The sequence below is a fragment of the Pelophylax lessonae genome (assembly GCF_965119305.1).
Source record: "Pelophylax lessonae genome assembly, chromosome: 3".
Lineage (NCBI taxonomy): Eukaryota > Metazoa > Chordata > Amphibia > Anura > Ranidae > Pelophylax > Pelophylax lessonae.
The window spans coordinates 349,585,953-349,613,063 of record NC_138770.1 but is presented as its reverse complement, the minus strand read 5'-3'; the positions used below and the strand labels follow the sequence as shown (position 1 = coordinate 349,613,063).

At 43.6% G+C, this 27,111-nt stretch overlaps 1 protein-coding gene across 1 annotated transcript in view; it reads right to left on the bottom strand.

Annotated features, from left to right (window-relative positions):
- LOC309549497 (CD109 antigen-like) overlaps positions 1 to 27,111 on the bottom strand; it is a 356,480-nt gene that overhangs the window by 296,515 nt on the left and 32,854 nt on the right. Inside the window, exons 4-5 of the mRNA XM_082249831.1 lie at positions 17,710 to 17,738; positions 16,669 to 16,899 (exon numbers count right to left, since the gene is read on the bottom strand). Of these exons, the coding sequence (XP_082105957.1) occupies positions 16,669 to 16,899; positions 17,710 to 17,738 (260 nt within the window). The remainder of the gene's footprint in view (positions 1 to 16,668; positions 16,900 to 17,709; positions 17,739 to 27,111) is intronic.

The following is a 27,111-nucleotide window of genomic DNA, read 5'->3' as shown; positions in this document are numbered from 1 at the left end:
TCCAAGTTGTTGGGGTTCATCTCATACTTCTGAAGGTTTGAGGGTGCTGCCTGTTCCATACTCCCCCTACTCCTAGCCTTTTAGGGGTACAAACAATAGTAATTGGGGCCTAGTGTGGTTGTGTACGTGTGATATACATACACTTTTTTTGGATCATATTTTCTATTCCGCTATTTAATCAAAAACCTTTGGGGATCAGTTAAATTGGGGGATAGTCTGTGTTGGTACGTGTGAGAGAGATCCACCTTTCCAAGTTGTTGGGGTTCATCTCATACTTCTGAAGGTTTGAGGGTGCTGCCTGTTCCATACTCCCCCTACTCCTAGCCTTTTAGGGGTACAAACAATAGTAATTGGGGCCTAGTGTGGTTGTGTACGTGTGATATACATACACTTTTTTTGGATCATATTTTCTATTCCGCTATTTAATCAAAAACCTTTGGGGATCAGTTAAATTGGGGGATAGTCTGTGTTGGTACGTGTGAGAGAGATCCACCTTTCCAAGTTGTTGGGGTTCATCTCATACTTCTGAAGGTTTGAGGGTGCTGCCTGTTCCATACTCCCCCTACTCCTAGCCTTTTAGGGGTACAAACAATAGTAATTGGGGCCTAGTGTGGTTGTGTACGTGTGATATACATACACTTTTTTTGGATCATATTTTCTATTCCGCTATTTAATCAAAAACCTTTGGGGATCAGTTAAATTGGGGGATAGTCTGTGTTGGTACGTGTGAGAGAGATCCACCTTTCCAAGTTGTTGGGGTTCATCTCATACTTCTGAAGGTTTGAGGGTGCTGCCTGTTCCATACTCCCCCTACTCCTCATCTAGCCTTTTAGGGGTACAAACAATAGTAATTGGGGCCTAGTGTGGTTGTGTACGTGTGATATACATACACTTTTTTTGGATCATATTTTCTATTCCGCTATTTAATCAAAAACCTTTGGGGATCAGTTAAATTGGGGGATAGTCTGTGTTGGTACGTGTGAGAGAGATCCACCTTTCCAAGTTGTTGGGGTTCATCTCATACTTCTGAAGGTTTGAGGGTGCTGCCTGTTCCATACTCCCCCTACTCCTCATCTAGCCTTTTAGGGGTACAAACAATAGTAATTGGGGCCTAGTGTGGTTGTGTACGTGTGATATACATACACTTTTTTTGGATCATATTTTCTATTCCGCTATTTAATCAAAAACCTTTGGGGATCAGTTAAATTGGGGGATAGTCTGTGTTGGTACGTGTGAGAGAGATCCACCTTTCCAAGTTGTTGGGGTTCATCTCATACTTCTGAAGGTTTGAGGGTGCTGCCTGTTCCATACTCCCCCTACTCCTAGCCTTTTAGGGGTACAAACAATAGTAATTGGGACCTAGTGTGGTTGTGTACGTGTGATATACATACACTTTTTTTGGATCATATTTTCTATTCCGCTATTTAATCAAAAACCTTTGGGGATCAGTTAAATTGGGGGATAGTCTGTGTTGGTACGTGTGAGAGAGATCCACCTTTCCAAGTTGTTGGGGTTCATCTCATACTTCTGAAGGTTTGAGGGTGCTGCCTGTTCCATACCCCCCCTACTCCTCATCTAGCCTTTTAGGGGTACAAACAATAGTAATTGGGGCCTAGTGTGGTTGTGTACGTGTGATATACATACACTTTTTTTGGATCATATTTTCTATTCCGCTATTTAATCAAAAACCTTTGGGGATCAGTTAAATTGGGGGATAGTCTGTGTTGGTACGTGTGAGAGAGATCCACCTTTCCAAGTTGTTGGGGTTCATCTCATACTTCTGAAGGTTTGAGGGTGCTGCCTGTTCCATACTCCCCCTACTCCTCATCTAGCCTTTTAGGGGTACAAACAATAGTAATTGGGGCCCAGTGTGGTTGTGTACGTGTGATATATATACACTTTTTTTGGATCATATTTTCTATTCCGCTATTTAATCAAAAACCTTTGGGGATCAGTTAAATTGGGGGATAGTCTGTGTTGGTACGTGTGAGAGAGATCCACCTTTCCAAGTTGTTGGGGTTCATCTCATACTTCTGAAGGTTTGAGGGTGCTGCCTGTTCCATACCCCCCCTACTCCTCATCTAGCCTTTTAGGGGTACAAACAATAGTAATTGGGGCCTAGTGTGGTTGTGTACGTGTGATATACATACACTTTTTTTGGATCATATTTTCTATTCCGCTATTTAATCAAAAACCTTTGGGGATCAGTTAAATTGGGGGATAGTCTGTGTTGGTACGTGTGAGAGAGATCCACCTTTCCAAGTTGTTGGGGTTCATCTCATACTTCTGAAGGTTTGAGGGTGCTGCCTGTTCCATACTCCCCCTACTCCTCATCTAGCCTTTTAGGGGTACAAACAATAGTAATTGGGGCCTAGTGTGGTTGTGTACGTGTGATATACATACACTTTTTTTGGATCATATTTTCTATTCCGCTATTTAATCAAAAACCTTTGGGGATCAGTTAAATTGGGGGATAGTCTGTGTTGGTACGTGTGAGAGAGATCCACCTTTCCAAGTTGTTGGGGTTCATCTCATACTTCTGAAGGTTTGAGGGTGCTGCCTGTTCCATACTCCCCCTACTCCTAGCCTTTTAGGGGTACAAACAATAGTAATTGGGGCCTAGTGTGGTTGTGTACGTGTGATATACATACACTTTTTTTGGATCATATTTTCTATTCCGCTATTTAATCAAAAACCTTTGGGGATCAGTTAAATTGGGGGATAGTCTGTGTTGGTACGTGTGAGAGAGATCCACCTTTCCAAGTTGTTGGGGTTCATCTCATACTTCTGAAGGTTTGAGGGTGCTGCCTGTTCCATACTCCCCCTACTCCTAGCCTTTTAGGGGTACAAACAATAGTAATTGGGGCCTAGTGTGGTTGTGTACGTGTGATATACATACACTTTTTTTGGATCATATTTTCTATTCCGCTATTTAATCAAAAACCTTTGGGGATCAGTTAAATTGGGGGATAGTCTGTGTTGGTACGTGTGAGAGAGATCCACCTTTCCAAGTTGTTGGGGTTCATCTCATACTTCTGAAGGTTTGAGGGTGCTGCCTGTTCCATACTCCCCCTACTCCTAGCCTTTTAGGGGTACAAACAATAGTAATTGGGGCCTAGTGTGGTTGTGTACGTGTGATATACATACACTTTTTTTGGATCATATTTTCTATTCCGCTATTTAATCAAAAACCTTTGGGGATCAGTTAAATTGGGGGATAGTCTGTGTTGGTACGTGTGAGAGAGATCCACCTTTCCAAGTTGTTGGGGTTCATCTCATACTTCTGAAGGTTTGAGGGTGCTGCCTGTTCCATACTCCCCCTACTCCTAGCCTTTTAGGGGTACAAACAATAGTAATTGGGGCCTAGTGTGGTTGTGTACGTGTGATATACATACACTTTTTTTGGATCATATTTTCTATTCCGCTATTTAATCAAAAACCTTTGGGGATCAGTTAAATTGGGGGATAGTCTGTGTTGGTACGTGTGAGAGAGATCCACCTTTCCAAGTTGTTGGGGTTCATCTCATACTTCTGAAGGTTTGAGGGTGCTGCCTGTTCCATACTCCCCCTACTCCTAGCCTTTTAGGGGTACAAACAATAGTAATTGGGGCCTAGTGTGGTTGTGTACGTGTGATATACATACACTTTTTTTGGATCATATTTTCTATTCCGCTATTTAATCAAAAACCTTTGGGGATCAGTTAAATTGGGGGATAGTCTGTGTTGGTACGTGTGAGAGAGATCCACCTTTCCAAGTTGTTGGGGTTCATCTCATACTTCTGAAGGTTTGAGGGTGCTGCCTGTTCCATACCCCCCCTACTCCTCATCTAGCCTTTTAGGGGTACAAACAATAGTAATTGGGGCCTAGTGTGGTTGTGTACGTGTGATATACATACACTTTTTTTGGATCATATTTTCTATTCCGCTATTTAATCAAAAACCTTTGGGGATCAGTTAAATTGGGGGATAGTCTGTGTTGGTACGTGTGAGAGAGATCCACCTTTCCAAGTTGTTGGGGTTCATCTCATACTTCTGAAGGTTTGAGGGTGCTGCCTGTTCCATACTCCCCCTACTCCTCATCTAGCCTTTTAGGGGTACAAACAATAGTAATTGGGGCCTAGTGTGGTTGTGTACGTGTGATATACATACACTTTTTTTGGATCATATTTTCTATTCCGCTATTTAATCAAAAACCTTTGGGGATCAGTTAAATTGGGGGATAGTCTGTGTTGGTACGTGTGAGAGAGATCCACCTTTCCAAGTTGTTGGGGTTCATCTCATACTTCTGAAGGTTTGAGGGTGCTGCCTGTTCCATACCCCCCCTACTCCTCATCTAGCCTTTTAGGGGTACAAACAATAGTAATTGGGGCCTAGTGTGGTTGTGTACGTGTGATATACATACACTTTTTTTGGATCATATTTTCTATTCCGCTATTTAATCAAAAACCTTTGGGGATCAGTTAAATTGGGGGATAGTCTGTGTTGGTACGTGTGAGAGAGATCCACCTTTCCAAGTTGTTGGGGTTCATCTCATACTTCTGAAGGTTTGAGGGTGCTGCCTGTTCCATACCCCCCCTACTCCTCATCTAGCCTTTTAGGGGTACAAACAATAGTCATTGGGGCCTAGTGTGGTTGTGTACGTGTGATATACATACACTTTTTTTGGATCATATTTTCTATTCCGCTATTTAATCAAAAACCTTTGGGGATCAGTTAAATTGGGGGATAGTCTGTGTTGGTACGTGTGAGAGAGATCCACCTTTCCAAGTTGTTGGGGTTCATCTCATACTTCTGAAGGTTTGAGGGTGCTGCCTGTTCCATACCCCCCCTACTCCTCATCTAGCCTTTTAGGGGTACAAACAATAGTAATTGGGGCCTAGTGTGGTTGTGTACGTGTGATATACATACACTTTTTTTGGATCATATTTTCTATTCCGCTATTTAATCAAAAACCTTTGGGGATCAGTTAAATTGGGGGATAGTCTGTGTTGGTACGTGTGAGAGAGATCCACCTTTCCAAGTTGTTGGGGTTCATCTCATACTTCTGAAGGTTTGAGGGTGCTGCCTGTTCCATACTCCCCCTACTCCTCATCTAGCCTTTTAGGGGTACAAACAATAGTAATTGGGGCCTAGTGTGGTTGTGTACGTGTGATATACATACACTTTTTTTGGATCATATTTTCTATTCCGCTATTTAATCAAAAACCTTTGGGGATCAGTTAAATTGGGGGATAGTCTGTGTTGGTACGTGTGAGAGAGATCCACCTTTCCAAGTTTTTGGGGTTCATCTCATACTACTGAAGATTTGAGGGTGCTGCCTGTTCCATACTCCTCCTCCTACTGCTCAACCATCCTTTTAGGGGTACAAACAATAGTAGTTGGGGCCTAGTGTGGTGGTGTACGTGCGAGATACATACACTTTCTTTTTGATCATATTTTCTATTCCGCTATTCAATTAAAACCTTTGGGGATCAATTCAATTGCGAGATAGTCTGTGTCGGTACGTGTGAGATCCACCTTTCCAAGTTGTTGGGGTTCATCTCATACTTCTGAAGATTTGAGGGTGCTGCCTGTTCCATACTCCTGCTCCTACTGCTCAACCATCCTTTTAGGGGTACAAACAATAGTAATTGGGGCCTAGTGTGGTTGTGTACGTGCGAGATACATACACTTTTTTTGATCATATTTCCTATTCCGCTATTCAATAAAAACCTTTGAGGATCAATTGAATTGCGGGATAGTCTGTGTCGGTACGTGAGATCCACCTTTCCAAGTTTTTGGGGTTCATCTCATACTTCTGAAGATTTGAGGGTGCTGCCTGTTCCATACTCCTCCTCCTACTCCTCATCCATCCTTTTAGGGGTACAAACAATAGTAATTGGGGCCTAGTGTGGTTGTGTACGTGCGAGATACATACACTTTTTTTGATCATATTTCCTATTCCGCTATTCAATAAAAACCTTTGAGGATCAATTGAATTGCGGGATAGTCTGTGTCGGTACGTGTGAGATCCACCTTTCCAAGTTTTTGGGGTTCATCTCATACTTCTGAAGATTTGAGGGTGCTGTCTGTTCCATACTCCTCCTACTCCTCATCCATCCTTTTAGGGGTAGAAACAATAGTAATTGGGGCCTAGTGTGGTTTTGTACGTGCGAGATACATACACTTTTTTGGATCATATTTCCTATTCCGCTATTCAATAAAAACCTTTCTAGGGCAAGATCTTAAATTACAGAAATATGAGGAGACCGTCAAATAAGGGCCGTGGCCTGGGTCGTGGTGCTGCTGGTAGAGCTCCTGTTGCAAGGAGAGGACGTGGTCGATCTGTGCCAGCTACACGCACAAGTGAAACACCTTCCTCAAGTGTGAGTAGGCGACAGAACCTGCATCAGTATTTGGTAGGGCATCAAACGCCCCTAGAAGTGATGAGGCCAGAACAAGTTGAGGCGATAGTAGATTGGTTTGCTGCTGACAGTGCCTCCAGTTCCTTCACATTGTCTCCCACCCAGTCTACTGCAGAAAGGTCAGAGTTGGCACCTGCAGCCAATGTCCAACCGTCTTTCACCTCACCCCCTTGCAAATCAGGCCAGCAGTCTGAGCCCCAAGCCATACAGCAGTCTCTTATTCTTTTTGAGGACTCTGTCAGCAGGGTTTCCCAGGGCCATCCACCTAGCCCTGCCCCAGAAGTGGAAGAGATTGAGTGCAGCGATGCCCAACCACTTATTTCTCAAGATGAGTACATGCAAGGATCATCGCAGCACGTCTCCGATGATGACGAAACGCAGGTGCCAACTGCTGCGGCGTTCAGCATTGTGGAGACCGACAAGGAGGGCAGGGGTGAAGACTGGGTGGAAGATGATGTGGAGGACGATGAGGTCCTCGACCCCACATGGAATGAACGTCATGCAGGTGACCTGAGTAGTTTGGAGGAAGAGGCGGTGGTCGCACAGAGCCACCAGCACAGCAGAAGAGGGAGCAGGGTGCAGAAGCGGAGCGGCCGTGCCCTAGACACTACGCCCGCTACTGCCCAACGCAGCAAGGGAACGAGCGCACCAAAGTCAGCTCAAAGGAGTTCTCTAGCGTGGAAGTTCTTTAGAAAATGTGCTGATGACAGGACACGAGTGGTTTGCACCCTGTGCAATCAGAGCTTGAAGCGAGGCATAAACCTTCTCAACCTGAGCACAACCTGCATGATCAGGCATCTAAGTGCAAAGCACGAGCTGCAGTGGAGTACACACCTTCAAAACCAAGAAACGTCTCTGGCTCATCCTGCTTCCTCTTCTGCTGCAGTCTCGGCCGCTCCAGCCACATCTGTAGTGATACCGGCACCTGCCACCCCGCAAACAGACGATCTGTCAGCAACACCACCACCTGGGTCACCAACAACCATCTCCACAATGTCCCGTGGAAGCGTTCAGCTTTCCATCTCCCAAACACTTGAGAGGAAGAGGAAGTACCCCCCTACCCACCCGCGATCCCTGGCCCTGAATGCCAGCATTTCAAAATTATTGGCCTTTGAAATGCTGTCATTCCGTCTGGTGGAGACGCACAGTTTTAAAAACCTTATGTCGGTGGCTGTCCCACAGTACGTCGTGCCCAGCCGCCACTACATTTCCAGGCAAGCCATCCCTTCCCTGCACAACCAAGTGGGGGAAAATATCAGGTGTGCACTGCGCAACGCCATCTGTGCCAAGGTCCACCTAACTACGGATACGTGGACCAGTAAGCACGGTCAGGGGCGTTATATCTCCCTAACGGCACACTGGGTAAATGCAGTGGCGGATGGGCCTGAGGCGGATAGCAATTTGGCGCATGTCCTTCCACCACCGAGGATTGCAGGGCGCTTCAGTTTGCCTCCTGTTCCTAACTCCTCCTACTCCGCTTCCTCATCCTCTACCGCCTCCTCATCCGGACAGCGTAACACCTTCACCACCAACTTCAGCACGGCCAGGGGTAAACAACAGCAGGCAGTTTTACAACTTGCCTGTTTGGGGGACAAACCACACACCGCGCAGGAGTTGTGGAGGAGCATGGAACAGCAGACAAATGAGTGGTTGCTGCCAGCGAGCCTCAAGCCCGGCCTGGTGGTGTGCGATAACGGGCGAAATCTCATAGCAGCTCTGGGCCTAGCCGGTTTGACGCACATCCCTTGCCTGGCGCATGTGCTGAATTTGGTGGTGCAGAGGTTCCTTAAAAACTACCCCGATATGTCAGAGCTGCTGCAGAAAGTGCGGGCCGTTTGTGCGCACTTTCGGCGTTCTCACCCTGCTGCTGCTCGCCTGGCAGCGCTGCAGCGTAACTTAGGCCTTCCCGCTCACCGCCTCATATGTGACGTGCCCACAAGGTGGAACTCCACCTTGCACATGCTGGAAAGACTGTGCGAGCAGCAGCAGGCCATAGTGGAGTTTCAGCTGCAGCACACACGCGTGAGTCGCTCTGCGGAACAGCACCACTTCACCACCAATAACTGGGCCTCCATGCGAGACCTGTGTGCCTTGTTGCGCTGTTTTGAGTACTCCACCAACATGGCCAGTGGCAATGACGCCGTTCTCAGCTTAACTATCCCACTTCTATGCCTCCTTGAAAAAACAATTCGGGCGATGATGGAAGAGGATGTGGCACAGGATGAGGAGGAGGAGGAGGATGAAGAGGTAACATTTCCAAGGCTTTCAGGGCAGTCATTCGCAAGGGGCTCCGAAGGTGGGTTCCTGCACACGCAAACGCCAGGGACGCAATTGTCCAGCAGGGGCACAGTTCTGGAGGATGAGGAGGATGAGGAGGAGGAGGAGCTGGAGGAGGAGATGGAACCATGTTCACAGCAGGGTGGCACCCAGGCCAGCTCATGGCCATCACTGGTGCGTGGCTGGGGGGATACAGAGGACACGGACGATACACCTCCCACAGAGGACAGCCTTTCGTTGCCTCTGGGCAGCCTGGCACACATGAGCGATTACATGCTGCAGTGTCTCCACAACGACCGCCGAGTTGCCCACATTCTAACTTGTGCTGATTACTGGGTGGCCACGCTGCTGGATCCCCGTTACAAGGACAACGTACCGTCCTTAATTCACTCACTGGAGCGCGATCGCAAGATGCGCGAGTACAAGCGCACACTGGTAGACGCCATGCTGCTGGCATTCCCATCTGACAGCGGGGCCACAGTGGAAGCACAAGGCAGAGGAGGAGGAGGAGGAGGTCGCCAACGCAACCAGGGCACCGCCAGCACCTCAGAAGGCAGGGTTAGCATGGCCGAAATGTGGAAAAGCTTTGTCAGCACGCCACAACAAACAGCAGCACCAGCAGCTCAGATGGAACGTCTTAGCAGGAGGCAGCATTTTACCAACATGGTGGAGCAGTATGTGTGCACACGCCTACATGTAGTGAATGACGGGTCTGCCCCCTTCAACTTCTGGGTCTCCAAATTGGGCACATGGCCTGAGCTTGCCCTTTACGCCTTGGAGGTGCTGGCGTGCCCTGCAGCCAGTGTATTATCTGAACGGGTATTTAGCACGGCTGGGGGCGTTATAACAGACAAGCGCAGCCGCCTGTCCAGAGACAATGTGGACAAGCTCACGTTCATTAAAATGAACCAGGCATGGATCCCACGGGACTTTTCCGTACCTTATGCAGAATAGCAATGGATACCGACCTTACCCACCCATTGTTCCATTTTTGCTCTTTCTCACTCTTTTGGGGTGTACCCTCATTTAAAATTTTTGAAAAGAAGCAGTGTTGGCTACCTCGTCCTCCTCCTCAGGGCCAGATTAATGTAGGGGCTATTGGAGCTGCAGCTCCAGGCCCCTACCTTTTATATAGGCCCCGGGTTGGCCATATTCACTGTTACCGCTCTTCTGTCACTTGTAAACACAGAAGTCTGGCTTCTATGCTCGCTTCCCCAGGCAGCACCCTCAGAACCTCCCCACACAGCGTGAAGGCCGGACAAGGAGGGACAGTTGGCGATGCATGGATGTGTTTATGGGCTTCAGAGACAGCATCCCATGTTGAATTAGGCATGCATGGCTGCACCCTTCCTCCTCTGGGTGCATGGCAAGGCACGGCCCTTAAGGCCCTTCAAAATCCTCAGCACCAAGCCCATGATGCTGTTAATCCGGCCCTGGTCCTCCTCCACCGCCGCTTCCACCTACACCGCCCATAGGTGTGCGCAGCCTATTGCATTAAGGTGTGCACCCCAAAGTTGAAATACACATGCATGTGTTTGCCAGCAGGGAGAGTAATGTATCGGGGCCATGTACCTGTAGGCAAGGAGAAATAGAGCAGAGCAGGTCCCAGGGAGATCTTTCCCATCTCCTCACTGGCAATGCTATGTGCCCTAGGTGATTAGGGTGTGCCCAGGCACACCCAGCACACCCTGTGCGCACGCCTATGTCACCGCCACATCCACCACCACCTCAACCTCCCTCCTACTCCATATGGGCCTCGTCCTTCAGAGATGAAGAAGAACATTGTTTTATTTTTCTGTTTTTTTTTGTTGTTTTAAGTTATTTCCCTATCCACATTTGTTTGCAGAGCACTTGCCATGCTCTTAATTACGTTTTGCTGCCATTTGCAGCACTCTAGCCCTTTCCTTTGGTGTTTTAGAGCCATTTTAGTGCCTTAAAGTTCGGGTCCCCATTGACTTCAATGGGGTTCGGTGTCCGGGAAAAGTTCGGTAAAAGTCCGGGACACGGACCCGGACTTTTTTTTAAAGTTCGGCCGAACCCGTCGAACACGGACATCTAGGTGTCCGCTCAACCCTAATCACTGGGTGTCACTTTCATACACAGTTATTGCACTATATCATGCTCCATTGGACTTTTGTTTGGTAAGAGGTTAATTCACCTATCACTTCACAAGAGTTTGTTCAGCACGTATTTGTTTGGGAACACCTTTTTTCCAAATGGAATAGACTCCTCTTCAATCAATTTAGTTATTCACGGACAATTTTGTTTGTTTGATTATTTAGTAATTAGCGCACCATTGTAATTTTCAGTTACATATTTTCACATTAAAAGATAAAAGTCGCAAGATGCTAAATCAGGCGAATATGGAGGATGTTCAAATTACACCCTTGATATTGAAAAACACAATGAACATGGTTTTGAATTTTGACTTGCTTTGACAAGCTTTTTTCATTCTTGGTGATGACGGTGTTTTCCTACCAAACTTACCATTTTTTCGGTACACTATAGAAAACACAACCAAACTAAATGGCAACTCACAATCAACTTAACGTCATAGAGTGTTGCTGCTTGTCCTGCAGGGTCAAACAGGTTCAAGGTTACTACGCATGCAGTTTTAACCGGTTCTGACTGCTTTGTTTACTAGGTGGAATCACAGTCTCGTTATTTAATAGACATACCTCGTATGTTCCACATTTTAATGAGGATTCGATGGTTTTATATATATATATATATATATATATATATATATATATATATATATATATACACAGTGCCTTGCGAAAGTATTCGGCCCCCTTGAACTTTGCGACCTTTTGCCACATTTCAGGCTTCAAACATAAAGATATAAAACTGTCATTTTTTGTGAAGAATCAACAACAAGTGGGACACAATCATGAAGTGGAACGAAATTTATTGGATATTTCAAATTCTTTTAACAAATAAAAAACTGAAAAATCGAGCGTGCAAAATTATTCAGCCCCTTAAGTTAATACTTTGTAGCTCCACCTTTTGCTACGATTACAGTTGTAAGTCGCTTGGGGTATGTCTCTATCAGTTTTGCACACTGAGAGACTGAAATTTTTGCCCATTCCTCCTTGCAAAACAGCTCGAGCTCAGTGAGGTTGGATGGAGAGCGTTTGTGAACAGCAATTTTCAGTTCTTTCCACAGATTCTCGATTGGATTCAGGTCTGGACTTTGACTTGGCCATTCTAACACCTGGATATGTTTATTTGTGAACCATTCCATTGTAGATTTTGCTTTGTTTTGGATCATTGTCTTGTTGGAAGACAAATCTCCGTCCCAGTCTCAGGTCTTTTGCAGACTCCATCAGGTTTTCTTCCAGAATGGTCCTGTGTTTGGCTCCATCCATCTTCTCATCAATTTTAACCATCTTCCCTGTCCCTGCTGAAGAAAAGCAGGCCTAAACCATGATGCTGCCTCCACCATGTTTGACAGTGGGGATGGTGTGTTCAGGGTGATGAGCTGTGTTGCTTTTACGCCAAACATAACGTTTTGCATTGTTGCCAAAAAGTTTGATTTTGGTTTCATCTGACCAGAGCACCTTCTTCCACATGTTTGGTGTGTCTCCCAGGTGGCTTGTGGCAAACTTTAAACAACACTTTTTATGGATATCTTTAAGAAATGGCTTTCTTCTTGCCACTCTTCCATAAAGGCCAGATTTGTGCAGTATACGACTGATTGTTGTCTTATGGACAGAGTCTCCTACCTCAGTTGTAGATCTCTGCAGTTCATCCAGAGTGATCATGGGCCTCTTGGCTGCATCTCTGATCAGTCTTCTCCTTGTATGAGCTGAAAGTTTAGAGGGACGGCCAGGCCTTCCTAGATTTGCAGTGGTCTGATACTCCTTCCATTTCAATATTATCGCTTGCACAGTGCTCCTTGGGATGTTTAAAGCTTGGGAAATCTTTTTGTATCCAAATCCAGCTTTAAACTTCTCCACAACAGTATCTCGGACCTGCCTGGTGTGTTCCTTGTTCTTCATGATTCACTTTAAACGGACCTCTGAGACTATCACAGTGCAGGTGCATTTATACGGAGACTTGATTACACACAGGTGGATTCTATTTATCATCATTATTCATTTAGGTCAACATTGGATCATTCAGAGATGCTCACTGAACTTCTGGAGAGAGTTTGCTGCACTGAAAGTAAAGGGGCTGAATAATTTTGCATGCCCAATTTTTCAGTTTTTATTTGTTAACAAAGTTTGAAATATCCAACAAATTTCTGTACAATTATCACTAAAATAAAACTAGATCTATAGTCAATATTGTGATCCACTGCACTTCAGGATGACCAGAAGACAAATCTCCTTGAACCAAGATGATATATAACTCAATATGGTATAAAATGAATAAATATGTTGCTGCTACTTTAAAGGAGTATACATATAGATCAGTAAAATTCACCACCAACAAAAAACAAGAATTTTAGTAGCGCAGGGATGGTGGTGACCTCCCACTCAAACACACTGTCAATCCAATGCAATGATTAAAATCTTGATAAGATGCTTATATATGAGATAGCTAAATAAAATCATATAAATTGACATCCATCAAAGTCCATAGAGTCCATTAATACAGTGCATAGAACATGTAATGTGCATAGATGAGGAGTCCAAAGTGCAGGGTGCAAACATGCAGGATCACTGGTGTATACTAAAGGGCCACCATAACTTGCCACCACCTTCAGTGCCGGGATGAATGTTTAAATTGCAAACTCACCAGAACTTAATTCCTAACCATTCTCATGGACTAGGCTATCACAGCATTAGACACAAAGGCAAAATTCATCCGGATCATTCCCTGTACTGCAGGCACTCCTCTCATAGAATATATGCGGAAGATAAAACAGATAACACTACCATAGCGTGATACCGTTTATAATCCCACATTTATTTATTGAAACTTCCAAATGTCACACTCACATTATCATAAAACAAATACACATGACTCTATTTGTGGGGGTGAGGGTTCTGGTAACCTGAAAGACGTCCGTGGTGCAAGCCCGACTGGGCGGTCTCCAGCGGTCTCCAGACGATCCTCTCCCTTCCTTTGTTTACAAGTTGTGGACGCCGTATAGCCACTCCCCGACCGGTTTCGTGATTTCCGTCTTTGTCCCGGGGGCATGGCTATACGGCATGGCATGTCCAACTAAATAGGAGACTCACAGCCCGTCTCCCATCGCACGTCAGCGAGTGAGCTCATGTGGTCTCGCCGCTGACGTGCGATGGGAGGTGGGCTGTGAGTCTCCTATTTAGTTGGACATGCCGTTAGTCCACAACTTGTAAACAATGGAAGGGAGAGGATCGTCTGGAGACCGCTGGAGACCGCCCAGTCGGGCTTGCACCGCGGACGTCTTTCAGGTTACCAGAACCCTCACCCCCACAAATAGAGTCATGTGCATTTGTTTTATGATAATGTGAGTGTGACATTTGGAAGTTTCAATAAATAAATTTGGGATTATAAACGGTATTACGCTATGGTAGTGTTATTTGTTTTATCTTCTCGCATATATTCTATGAGAGGAGTGCCTGCAGTACAGGGAATGATCCGGATGAATTTTGCCTTTGTGTCTAATGCTGTGATAGCCTAGTCCATGAGAATGGTTAGGCATTAAGTTTTGGTGAGTTTGCAATTTAAACATTCATCCCGACACTGAAGGTGGTGGCAAGTTATGGTGGCCCTTTAGTATACACCAGTGATCCTGCATGTTTGCACCCTGCGCTTTGGACTCCTCATCTATGTACCTTACATGTTCTATGCACTGTATTAATGGACTCTATGGACTTTGATGGATGTCAATTTATATGATTTTATTTAGCTATCTCATATACAAGCATCTTATCAAGATTTTAATCATCGCATTGGATTGACAGTGTGTTTGAGTGGGAGGTCACCACCATCCCTGCGCTACTAAAATTCTTGTTTTTTGTTGGTGAATTTTACTGATCTACATCCAATGAATTTTGTTCCACTTCATGATTGTGTCCCACTTGTTGTTGATTCTTCACAAAAAATTACAGTTTTATATCTTTATGTTTTAAGCCTGAAATGTGGCAAAAGGTCGCAAAGTTCAAGGGGGCCAAATACTTTCGCACGGCACTGTATATATATATATATATATATATATACATATATATATATATATATATATATATACATACAGCTGCAAGAAAAAGTATGTGAACCCTTTGGAATGATATGGATTTCTGCACAAATTGGTCATAAAATGTGATCTGATCATCATCTAAGTCACAACAATAAACAATCACAGTCTGCTTAAACTAATAACACACAGGAAATAAAATGTTGCCATGTTTTTATTGAACACACCATGTAAACATTCACAGTGCAGGTGGAAAATGTATGTGAACCCCTAGACTAATGACATCTCCAAGAGCTAATTGGAGTGAGATGTCAGCCAACTGGAGTCCAATCAATGAGATGAGATTGGAGGTGTTGGTTACAGCTGCCCTGCCCTATAAAAAACACACACCAGTTCTGGGTTTGCTTTTCACAAGAAGCATTGCCTGATCTGAATGATTCCTCGCACAAAAGAGCTCTCAGAAGACCTACGAATAAGAATTGTTGACTTGCATAAAGCTGGAAAGGGTTATAAAAGTATCTCCAAAAGCCTTGCTGTTCATCAGTCCACGGTAAGACAAATTGTCTATCAATGGAGAAAGTTCAACACTGCTGCTACTCTCCCTAGGAGTGGCCGTCCTGTAAAGATGACTGCAAGAGCACAGCGCAGACTGCTCAATGAGGTGAAGAAGAATCCTAGAGTGTCAGCTAAAGACTTACAAAAGTCACTGGCAAATGCTAACATCCCTGTTAGTGAATCTACAATACGTAAAACACTAAAAAAGAATGGATTTCATGGGAGGATACCACAGAGGAAGCCACTGCTGCCCAATCAAAACCTTGCTGCACGTTTACAGTTTGCACAAGAGCACCTGGATGTTCCACAGCAGTACTGGCAAAATATTCTGTGGACAGATGAAACCAAAGTTGAGTTGTTTGGAAGAAACACACAACACTGTGTGTGGCGAAAAAAAGGCACAGCACACCAACATCAAAACCTCATCCCAACTGTGAAGTATTGTGGTGGGGGCATCATGGTTTGGGGCTGCTTTGCTGCGTCAGGGCCTGGATTGATTGCTATCATCGAAGGAAAAATGAATTCCCAAGTTTATCAAGACATTTTGCAGGAGAACATAAGGCCATCTCTCTACCAGCTGAAGCTCAACAGAAGATGGGGGTTGCAACAGGAAAATGACCCAAAGCATAGAAGTAAATCAACAACAGAATGGCTTAAACAGAAGAAAATACGCCTTCTGAAGTGGCCCAGTCAGTGTTCTGACCTCAACCTGATTGAGATGCTGTAGCATGACCTCAAGATAGCGATTCACACCAGACATCCCAAGAATATTGCTGAACTGAAACAGTTCTGTAAAGAGGAATGGTCAAGAATTACTCCTGACTGTTGTGCACGTCTGATCTTCAACTACAGGAAATGTTTGGTTGAAGTTATTGTTGCCAAAGGAGGTTCAACCAGTTATTAAATCCAAGGGTTCACATACTTTTTCCACCTGCACTGTGAATGTTTACATGGTGTGTTCAATAAAAACATGGCAACATTTCATTCTTTGTGTGGTATTAGTTTAAGCAGACTGTGGTTGTCTATTGTTGTGACTTAGATGATGATCAGATCACATTTTATGACCAATTTGTGCAGAAATCCATATCATTCCAAAAGGGTTCACATACTTTTTCTTGCCGCTGTATATACGTATATATATATATATATATATAGAAATATATGTATATATATATATATATATATTTTGGGGAAGCACTGTACAGTACTCATATAGTATAGCATAGCTGACAAGTGTCTTACAATTGTAAACATGGTGTTATGTTAACTGATAGTAAGAGAAATCCACATAAATTAACTTACCATGATGTGTATATCAATGGTAGACATGTAAGGCTTCAGATCAGGAGAGAAGGCCAAAATCTGTATTTTTACTTCTTGCCCCGGCTTATAAAAGTTGCTGTTTGTTTCAATAAAAACCGAAAAGCTTTTGGATCTAAAATCTAATTTAGTTGTATTGAAAAATATTTGTTTATCCTCAGAAAATCCTCTGACGTGAAGTACATATGTCCCTTGAACACTAGTTAGCGGAAGCTGGAAAAAACAAACAAACATGGGTCAAAAGTGAAAGCCAAAGGGGAAAAATTAGATTCAATATGCATAAAGAAAGGAATATGCAATTATTACTCCAAAATAACTACTATTATTGATATCGTATTTGTTTAGATTGAAGAGTCATATACCCATTGACAGTACATCTACTCAAAAATAGATTGCTTTAGTCATTTACATTGGGCTCCATTCACAAAGCAGTATCTATTGCATCTGAGTATGCGGTAGGATATTGCAGTGTTTTTTTGGCATTCACTGAAAAATACTACTAAAATACTGCATGCGCTATTTTTTGAAGTCCTGTGGTACTTCAGTAGTGAAAATACTTTACCATCTGCGGCAGCAGGCATCCTTAACGAAAACTATAAAAGCTGGTTGTTAATGAGCCGGTTGGCACTGGAGTCCTTAACAACCAGTAAAAAACATGGTTGTTATAAGCAGGCAGCTGCCATGTCCTTAACAATCGATGAGTCATCAGCTGTCAGCAGGGTTGTCCCCCCCCCCCCCCATATCCTTATGGATTTTGAGGGGGACCCCCAGGACAAATTTTTTTTTAAAAATGGTGTGGGGTTCCCCATCCTAAAATCTATACCAGACCCTTATCCAAGCATGCAGCCCAGCAGGTCAGGACAGGGGGAGGGGGGAGCGATAATTACCGCATAAAGCAATAATGAATCTACATTTAAAGGATCACATACAGTATTTGGGAAAACATCTAAATACCACATGCAATGTGCTTTTATGAATGGAGCCCATTGTTATTTTTTTTTTTTTTTATAGTTATGTTCTTACTTGTGGAAGAATCAATGTTCCAATGACTCCTGTGAAAAATGAATGGAAGAAATTAAAAAAGGAATTGAACACAATTCATTAATGCTACATAATTACATTTTAAAACATTTCAGTAACATATTTTGAAATCACATTTTAAGCTAAATTATATAAACTAAACTACAATAGAATTTTTACAATGGGTCCAAAATAAGAACAAAATAGGAAAATATTTCCGCTTTATGGCCCTCCTTTGTGTGTCCTCACAAAATGTGCAGTTCTCAGATAGACATCTCAGCATAGGACAGTTTAACTAAAATGTGTAGTATGTAAACCTGCCCTTGTTCCCTCTTCTATTGTCTCCCTTATGCTGCTTTGTCCATTATGAGACTCCTCACTTTTTGGACTGCCCAGTTGTACCTGGGCATATAACCGGTACAAATGTGACATAAAGCAAATTGGCGTGTTCGTAAAACACAAAGCAAAAAACTTCTTGTTTGATGAATATCAATAAAGCTTTTTATTGGAAAAAAAAAAAACTTCTGATCAACTGAGCCTTATCCAGCCCATGTAAGTCTCTTGTTCCTGGTAATGCCCCAATTTTGGGAAAACTGGTATCCCAAAACCAAGCTTCTATCTCACTACCCAGAATTAGTGCAGCAGTGTGAGCTTTACAGTACAGAATGCCTCACTCTGAGCTCATACACATACACTACCTCCATATCTTGATCCAGCTTAGCTAATCAGTGAACCAGTAGGGGGGAAACAAAAAACATGGTCCATGGGTGTGAGAATCCATTCCACCCACATCTCTTCAAAGTTTCCAGGTTAACCAGTTCGAGTACATATTTTCTAAATAACATAAGGTAAAAATCAAGGTCTCTTTACCACAAGTACTTGCTGGTTTACCTTAAAATTAACATTTTAAACTCTGTAGAGCCATATACCTCCCATTATACAATTTTATGGACATCATAACTGATTTCAGTCACAATGTTACATATGCTCACCCCGCTCAAACCTGTGGATTTGAGAACCTTGGTAAAGACTTTGACCATGGAATGAATCATCAGCATTACACTGGCCTATGCTCTACCACAAGTTTGAAATTCTGTAATGCCAGGAACCAATGGGTGAACCACTGCCCTAACATGTCCAATTGATGTCCAGACACTCTCTCTACAGAACTGCATATTTATGTTCCCCATGGTTAGCTTTCTGCTAGGAAAGACCGCAAGGTGTTCCTCCTAATTTACCACTCGCTTCCAAACTCACCTCTGATGCAATCGTTTTTGCTATAAATTTCTGTTTAAAGTTGGGGGTAATCAGTATTGGATATTTACATAGGGCTGTTTTCTGGTCCTCCTAAAGGTTCTCTCTTGGATCCAGGTGATCATTGTGGACTTGCCTCATTTTGTGAAATATGTGAGAAGGGGTGCCACAGTGGTAAAATTAGGTATAGATCCTCTGTGTTAACCAACTGTCCCCAGGAAAGCTCTTATCCATATTTCCAAGGGCGCCTGGGCCAATTTGTATAGCACCAACTTTGGTTATTTGGGGCTTTACTACCCCTACCGTCCCAATGATGTACCTCAGATAACAGAACTCCTGTAAGCCAATTGCACACTTTTGTGGATTGGCAATCAGACCAACATTCTGAATGGCATTAGGTTAGCCTGTATCTTGAGTAAGTGCCTCTCTGTTTTCTCTGCTGAAAATAACCATGTCATCTATAGCAGGATGCATAGTTTCTATGGGGCTTAACATGGTTCATCATTTGCTGGAAGGACCCTGGAGCCCCATGCAAGCCAGGTGGCAAACTCTTATATTAATAGTTTTATTTTGGTATACAAAAAGCAATTATTTTTAGACTGGTCTGTTAGGGGTCATTTCCAATACCTTTTAGTGAGGTCAAGTATTGTTACACAGCATTATGGATGGAACCCAATCACTCAGTTAACTCATTTACCCCGGGCATAAGTCGAGCATCTAATTTGGAGACATCATCTAATTAGGGCTTCATTCACACCATGCGTGCTCATTTCCACATGTTTCCACATGCCATATATATATATAGAGAGAGAGAGAGAGAGAAAAACGTGCAAAAAAGGTGCCTGCACCATTTTAAAAATACTGCGGTACCATGCACTTTGCAACACACAAACACTTGTATGTTTTTAGCATGTATAGGCAAAGAACCAAGGGGTGAACCACTGCCCTAATTGTATTAGCCTCCCCTCTCTTGGGGCACCCCATTGGGTACTTTTTCCTGACCTTTGCATGGTTTAGGGTAGGATCCCTTAACTGAGCTGTTCTAAAGTTACTTCAATATATATGAAAAGTTGAGGCAAGTCTATCTCTGGACTAGCTCCTTCTGCTTCCCCCGCCAAAACCTCTAGTGGAAAACTCTTTACCTCACTAGGAGTTACAACTACTATGTCTATCTGAGAATTAGTTTCCAAGGGTTCAGTGATGCAGGGATTAGACACAGGTTTAGGCCCCATTAACCCTTCCCCATAAATCCCGAAAGAAAAGGAAATCACAACCCTACTATAGCATTATACATCCTATTCCTGACTACTCACACTTCATGGTCTCAGGTTCCCAATGGACAGTACAGCAGTAAGATAGTTCTTGCTGTCACCATGGATAGAGAAGGCTCTCATCAACTCATTTGTAGTTTCTAAGGGTCCAACAGACTGGTGTGCACTTAAATCACCAGAATGTCAGAGTCTAGAAGGGCCATCACCACAGACCCAGAAAAACATACTAAATAGCCACTGTAGGCTTGTAAGGATCTTTTCGTATGGGCGTCATCAGTTCTGTCACATTGTTTGGTAGGAATCCACTGTTGAATACTGATTCAGGTTATATCAGTCAACATCAGTTAAAACATTTATCTATGAACCTGAGGGATAACTATTTATACTGTATATTAGGAAAAAAGGGGGGAATTAAATGAGTTTTGCAACCAGGCATATCTGTTTCCAAATGAGTATCATATAAAGCCCCTACACAAGGAGGGGAACCCATCAAGAGCTGACATGAATGTACAGATTAGAAGAACCATATTTATTAATCACATATATATTACAAAATGGGGATAATGCACTCATTTCATGTACAATAAAATCCATAAAATTAGTAGGTTACATCTGACAACAATTACTCTATAGATACTGAATCTGGAAACATGAGATACTTGAAAACGGCTGAGTAAATATAGGCTCTATGCGTTTCGTGGACCTCCGGCCCCTCATCAGGAGCTTGAAGAAAAACAGTATCTAAAATACATAAAAAATCCCAATTATACCAAAAATGTAAAGGAAAAAAGGAAAAATGGGGGAAGGAGAGGAAAAAAGGGGGAATACATTTGTATGGAATGGGCACTACCTGAGATGGTGTCACATATCCAGAAGTATTCCAATTGGAAAAAATGAAAAACGAAGGTTGAATCCTGGAAATGTCAGGCATTTCCCGGATCAACCTTCGTTTTTCATTTTTGTTATAATTGGGATTTTTTATGTATTTTAGATACTGTTTTTCTTCAAGCTCCTGATGAGTGGACGGAGGTCCACGAAACGCGTAGAGCCTATATTTACTCAGCCGTTTTCAAGTATCTCATGTTTCCAGATTCAGTATCTATAGAGTAATTGTTGTCAGATGTAACCTACTAATTTTATGGATTTTATTGTACATGAAATGAGTGCATTATCCCCATTTTGTAATATATATGTGATTAATAAATATGGTTCTTCTAATCTGTACATTCATGTCAGCTCTTGATGGGTTCCCCTCCTTGTGTAGGGGCTTTATATGATACTCATTTGGAAACGGATATGCCTGGTTGCAAAACTCATTTAAAGTCCCACATTCCCCCCTTTTTTCCTAATACACATTTAGGGATGGAGGCAACCAGACATACATTTTGTGACAGATCTCTTCCCCCTTTTCTTATTTATACTGTAATACATCTAATTAAAGGATATCTAAACTCAAGAGCAAACATGTAATATATTGCAGTTTACCAGTCCTTTGATGTGGCTGCATTAGCTCTATTTTTTCAGGCTAGGAAACATATTCATCAAGTCCAGAAAATACCTGTTGATCTTGTCAGAAATGTAGTGTCCTACATTTCTGACAAGATCAACAAGGGGATGCTTTTGCAGCATGATTTCTGTGGTATCTTCCCTGTCTCTTCTAGCCTATAACTTCAAGCCAATTTGCTCTTTGTGCCAACAAGCATGCTTCTGTTCATTTTAGAGTAAAGTATTGCACTATGATTGGCAGAGGCGGTAGTGGACAAATGTAGTATGGCGAAATTCAAAGCAGCAGGGTAATAAGGGGCGTAGCATCCACCAAAGCTGCTGGCCGTATGAGCTGCAAGCTTTCCACAGGGAACAGGGATTGCTGCGGACCGAGAAACCTCAGGTCACAGCCTTAACACAGGTTGTACCCGCTGGCATGCCCCAGCGACGCTGAGAATTTCTCCGACCGAAGAAACTCAGTTTTTTTCCTGGCTGCATCTACTGGTCAACACCAAAATGGCAGTGGCACCCGCACAGCTCCTCCCACTGGTGGAGCTCTAGTGGCCAGGATGCCGAATACACACAGCTTAACATCTGAGTCTTATGAAGCATGCTGGCTCTGGATTCTCAACCCCATCCACTGGAAGCCTGGCTAAATACAAGCCCCAACGGGACACAGAGGGAACAAACAGAGCTGACAATGTCACAGAGGTGAGCGGAACATACAGCACAATATGGACACTGGCCCCACTGATCCCATAGCATCTTTCCCCACCAGTAGTCAACCCATCTCTGACACTACATTAAAAGAGATGCTATTATCCCTCAGATCTTCTCTGCAAGCTGACTTTCCATCAGGGCTGCATCAATGTAGAGCTAAAGTACAAGAATAGGGCTACAGAGTGGGACAAGTGGAGGAGCAGATGTCTGATTTTGCTACTTCATTTAATACGATGGTAGACACACATGAAGTACATACAGAAGAACTACACTGGATCAAATCTAAACTTGCAGATCTAGAGAATAGGTCTAGGCGAAACAACCTCAAGGTGGGAGGTATTTCACAATCTATTACCCAATCGCAACTACCGCACTACATGAGAGATGTCTTCCTCACCGCCTTGCCTAACCTATCCTCAGCCGATCTTACAATTGATCAAATTCACCACATTCTGAAGCCACCACACCTCCCGGCGGAGGTTCCCTGAGGTGTACTCCTCATGGTACACTTTTTTTGCTACGTTATCATTGTTGATTTGGTTTTCTTTATCCAGTTATCCAAACACAGTACCAGTTTTGTACATGACTTTGGAGCACATCAAAAATCATCCACACTGACTTTACCTACCATTCTATTATCAAGTGGCTGGTGCATTTCCATTGCCAGCTTGCCAAGCTTGCATGCCTCTGTATTACTACATATCTACTTCCTTTGGATTCTACCGTAGCTATAATCACCTATGGGACTTAACATTCTATCCCTCAACGCTAATGGACTCAGTCACCCAGCTAAGCGAAGACCTATATGGAAGGAAGCCTTAACCCACAAAGCAGATATAATCACAATCCAAGAAACTTACTTTCAAAAAGATGCCATTCCACCTTGCCAACATTGAAACTTGTCCCATATCTTTTTATCTCCTGCATCTATCAAGAAAAGAGTGATCCTGCTGGCTGTTAGGAACTCTGTTCTTTTTACCCTACATGACTCCATCATTATTACAGATGGTAGATACACTATCCTGATCTGTACTGTTGATACCAAGCTACCGACACTTGTATCTATATACTGTATGTTCCCAATCCGCACCCATTGAGATTTTTACACAAACTCTTTAAAAAAATATCCAGAGCGAAAAGGTAATTTACTATTGTGTGGTGATTTTAACATTGTACCTGAGCCTTCTCTTGACTCTTCTTTACTGGATGTAAGCTGGGCACCTTCCTTTCAGGGCCTACTACACAAGGAAGAATTATATAATGCATGGCGATGCTTGCACGCCAATAAAAAATACTTCACTTTTTTTTTCTTCTAGGCACTAATCTTATTTAAGGATAGACTTATTTGTAGTGGACAAATGTCTTCTCTAACAGACATCTTCCACTGCCATACACGACATTACCTGGTCTAATCACGCAGGGATCACTATCACTCTGCAACTAGGTAGTTCCCTCCCAAGAACCTGTACCTGGTGTTGCAACAATGCGGTAGTACAATCTCCTGAGAATAGTAAACTATTGATTCAGCAACTAAAATCCTTCTTTTCTACTAATGATACCCCTGACATGTCTTCCACTACAGTCCATAATTCCCATAAGGCCTACACGAGGAGCATCTTACTCCAACTGGGCGCTAGGACCAAAAAGCACTACCAGGCCTCTCTCTCTCTAACATACTACATGACATCCATTTTCTGGAGACCCAAAATAAAACTTGCCCTATGTGCAACACATCGGACTCCCTAATTAAACTTTGCACGGAGCTGCGGACACTCATGATTCACGACCACAACAGGTACATGTGCTCCCTCAGACTTTATTACTACTCACAATACAACATCTCAGGCAAATTTCTAGCAGCTAGACTAAAAGCACATAAAACAAAGTCTAAAATTCCATTCCTCATCCACCCTTTTACTAAATCAAGCCTTCTTAATCGGCAAAAAATTGCAGACGCATTTGTGGATTATTATGGGTCATTGTACAATCTAAAAGAAGCCCACTGAACAGGACATCAGTTTATTCTTAGATAGAATATGTCTGCCCACCCTTTCACCCTCCCAGCTGTTGTTCCTAAACTTCCCGTTCACCACGGACGAAATCACTAAGACGATAGACACTGTATCCAGCGACAAATCACCAGGCCCAGACGGCTTCACTAACAAATATTTCAAAACCTTTAAGTCCATTCTGTCACCCTACTTCTTGAGACTGTTCCAAGACACCTCTTCCTCTAACTCCCTCTCAGCGGAAATGCTACATAGTTACTCTTCCCAAACCGGGTAAATCACCATACACACCAGCAAACTTTCGTCCCATATCACTACCCAATGCAGACGATAAAATATATTGTTAGCCAGGTGTCTATCCAAGATATTACCACCCCTAATCTAACTGGACCAAATTGGATTTATGAGTGATAGACAAGCCTCAGATGCTACCAGGAGGGTCCTGAACCTGATTTACTATGCTGAACTGTCAAAAATGCCTTCTCTGCTTCTGTGTTTGGATGCAGAGAAAGCCTTTGACAGGGTGCACTGGTGCTATATGTCAATGGTGCTGGAAAAATTTGGATTCTGGGGGCCCATAATGGGGGCAATATCTGTACTATACTCTACCCCATGGGTGTCCAACCTTTTGGCTTCTGGGCCACATTGAGTGTAGAGAAATGTTCTCGGGCCGCATATAAAATATATACTATAGTTAAGGTATACAAGTAATAAAATACTGCTGCATTCTTCCCGTGCTGCCGTACCCCCCCCCCCCCAGCACTAATTTAACACAACTAGTGGATGATCCCCACCGAGGCAGCCTCTGCCTACAGTTAGTTGGAAACCTCTGTGGCCGTGCCCCCGACTCGACTTCCTTCCTCTCCAGCAAAAAAAATAAATAAATTGTCAGGTGGCAGTGGGCCGCATTGCCTGTGGTTCTGGGCCGCATGCGGCCCCCAGGCTGCAGGTTGGACATGCCTGCTCTAACCCATCAGCCCAATTATTTACCTCTGGATTGCTCTCCAAACCTTTTTCTATCACAAGCAGCACCAGGCAGGGATTCCCACTGTCACCCTTTATCTTCAATCTCAAGATAGGACCCCTTGGGGAAACGATCCGCTCACATCCACACGTCTCAAGATTTAGGTTACGAGGTGAATCCCATACAGTAAGTCTATTTGCGGACAATTTCATTCTGTCGTTAACAAATCCACTTATCTCACTTCTCTTCACCCATCAGGTACTGACTGCTTTCAGCAACCTTTCCGACTACAAAGTCATTTTCACTAAGTCTTTAATTCTAGATGTAGGGGTTCACAAGCACACGAATAACCACCTAGTGACCATACTTCCATATGTCTGGAAGACAGTTGGAATTCCCTACCTTGGAATCACCCTTACCCTATCCGTATCTTCACTTGCAAATTTAAAACCTTTATATGTCAAAATCTGCCAAGAGCTTCTACAACCTTCCTACAAGGAATTGTCTTGGACAGGCAGAATGGCTGCACTAAAGATGATGATACTTCCACAGATCTTATACTATTTCCACACTCTGTCAATCCCACTCTGGTCCTACCTACTACCCTTCCATAATCTTTTTAAACAGTACATCTGGCAGGGTAAATGCCTGAGATGTTCCTGGTCACACTTGATCAAACACAAGACTATTGGGGGGTTAGGTATGGTAGAGTTGAAAGATTTATACATTGCAACACAATTATTACATAATAAATACTGGTTTACCCCATCTTCAGATATTCTGTGGGTCCGAGCTGAGGCAGCAATAGTAAAGGTATACCAACTTTCCACTTTATTTATGGCTTGTCAGAGTGCCAGGAAACCAGACCCCACAGGGATGCAGGTAAAATAAAGCAGTTTATTGGAGAAAACAACAATAAACGCACAGCAAGAATGAGGAAGTGAGAGCAGGAACAAGCCAGGGTAAAGTCCAGAAGCAGGTAGTCATCCAAGCCGGGGTCAAGTTCAGAAGCCAGTAGTCTGCCGATGCGAGGTTGTCTGCCGATGCGGGATCGAGAACCAGGAGAGTCGTCAGCCGAACCAGGTCATACATGGAGGAACACAGAGAACAGAAGACTACTAGCAGAGATGCACCTTGGAGCACAAACAAAAGGTCAAGGACTGCAACCCATCAGGTGATAGATATAGTCAGATGTGCAGCATAATCACTGTGCTACGCTCAGGCAGCAGGCAAGTGATGATACAATCAGAGTCTATAAGAGGCAGCAGTGTGCACATGTCCAAGATGGCTGACAACAGGAGGGCAAGGTAAGACCTTGACAGTACTGTCCCCTCAATGGCCCCTCCTTCATGGAGCAAAAAAATGGTTTCAGAGGAAAGCGAGCATGGAAAGCAAAGAGAAGGACGGGAGCATGAACGTCAGTGGAGGGAACCCAGGAGCGCTCCTCAGGACCATAGCCCTTCCAGTGCACCAGGTATTGAACCTGACCTCGGAACAGACGAGAATCCACAATGCTGCTAACCTCATTCTCCTCATGACTGCCCACAGGAAGGGGATGAGGGTGAGGAAGTGAAGAAGTATAGCGATTACAATCCAGTGGCTTCAAAAGTGACGCCTGAAAGACATTGGAGATAAGCATGCCAGGGGGAAGATCAAGGGCATAGGCCACCGGGTTCACCTTACGGAGGATGCAAAAAGGACC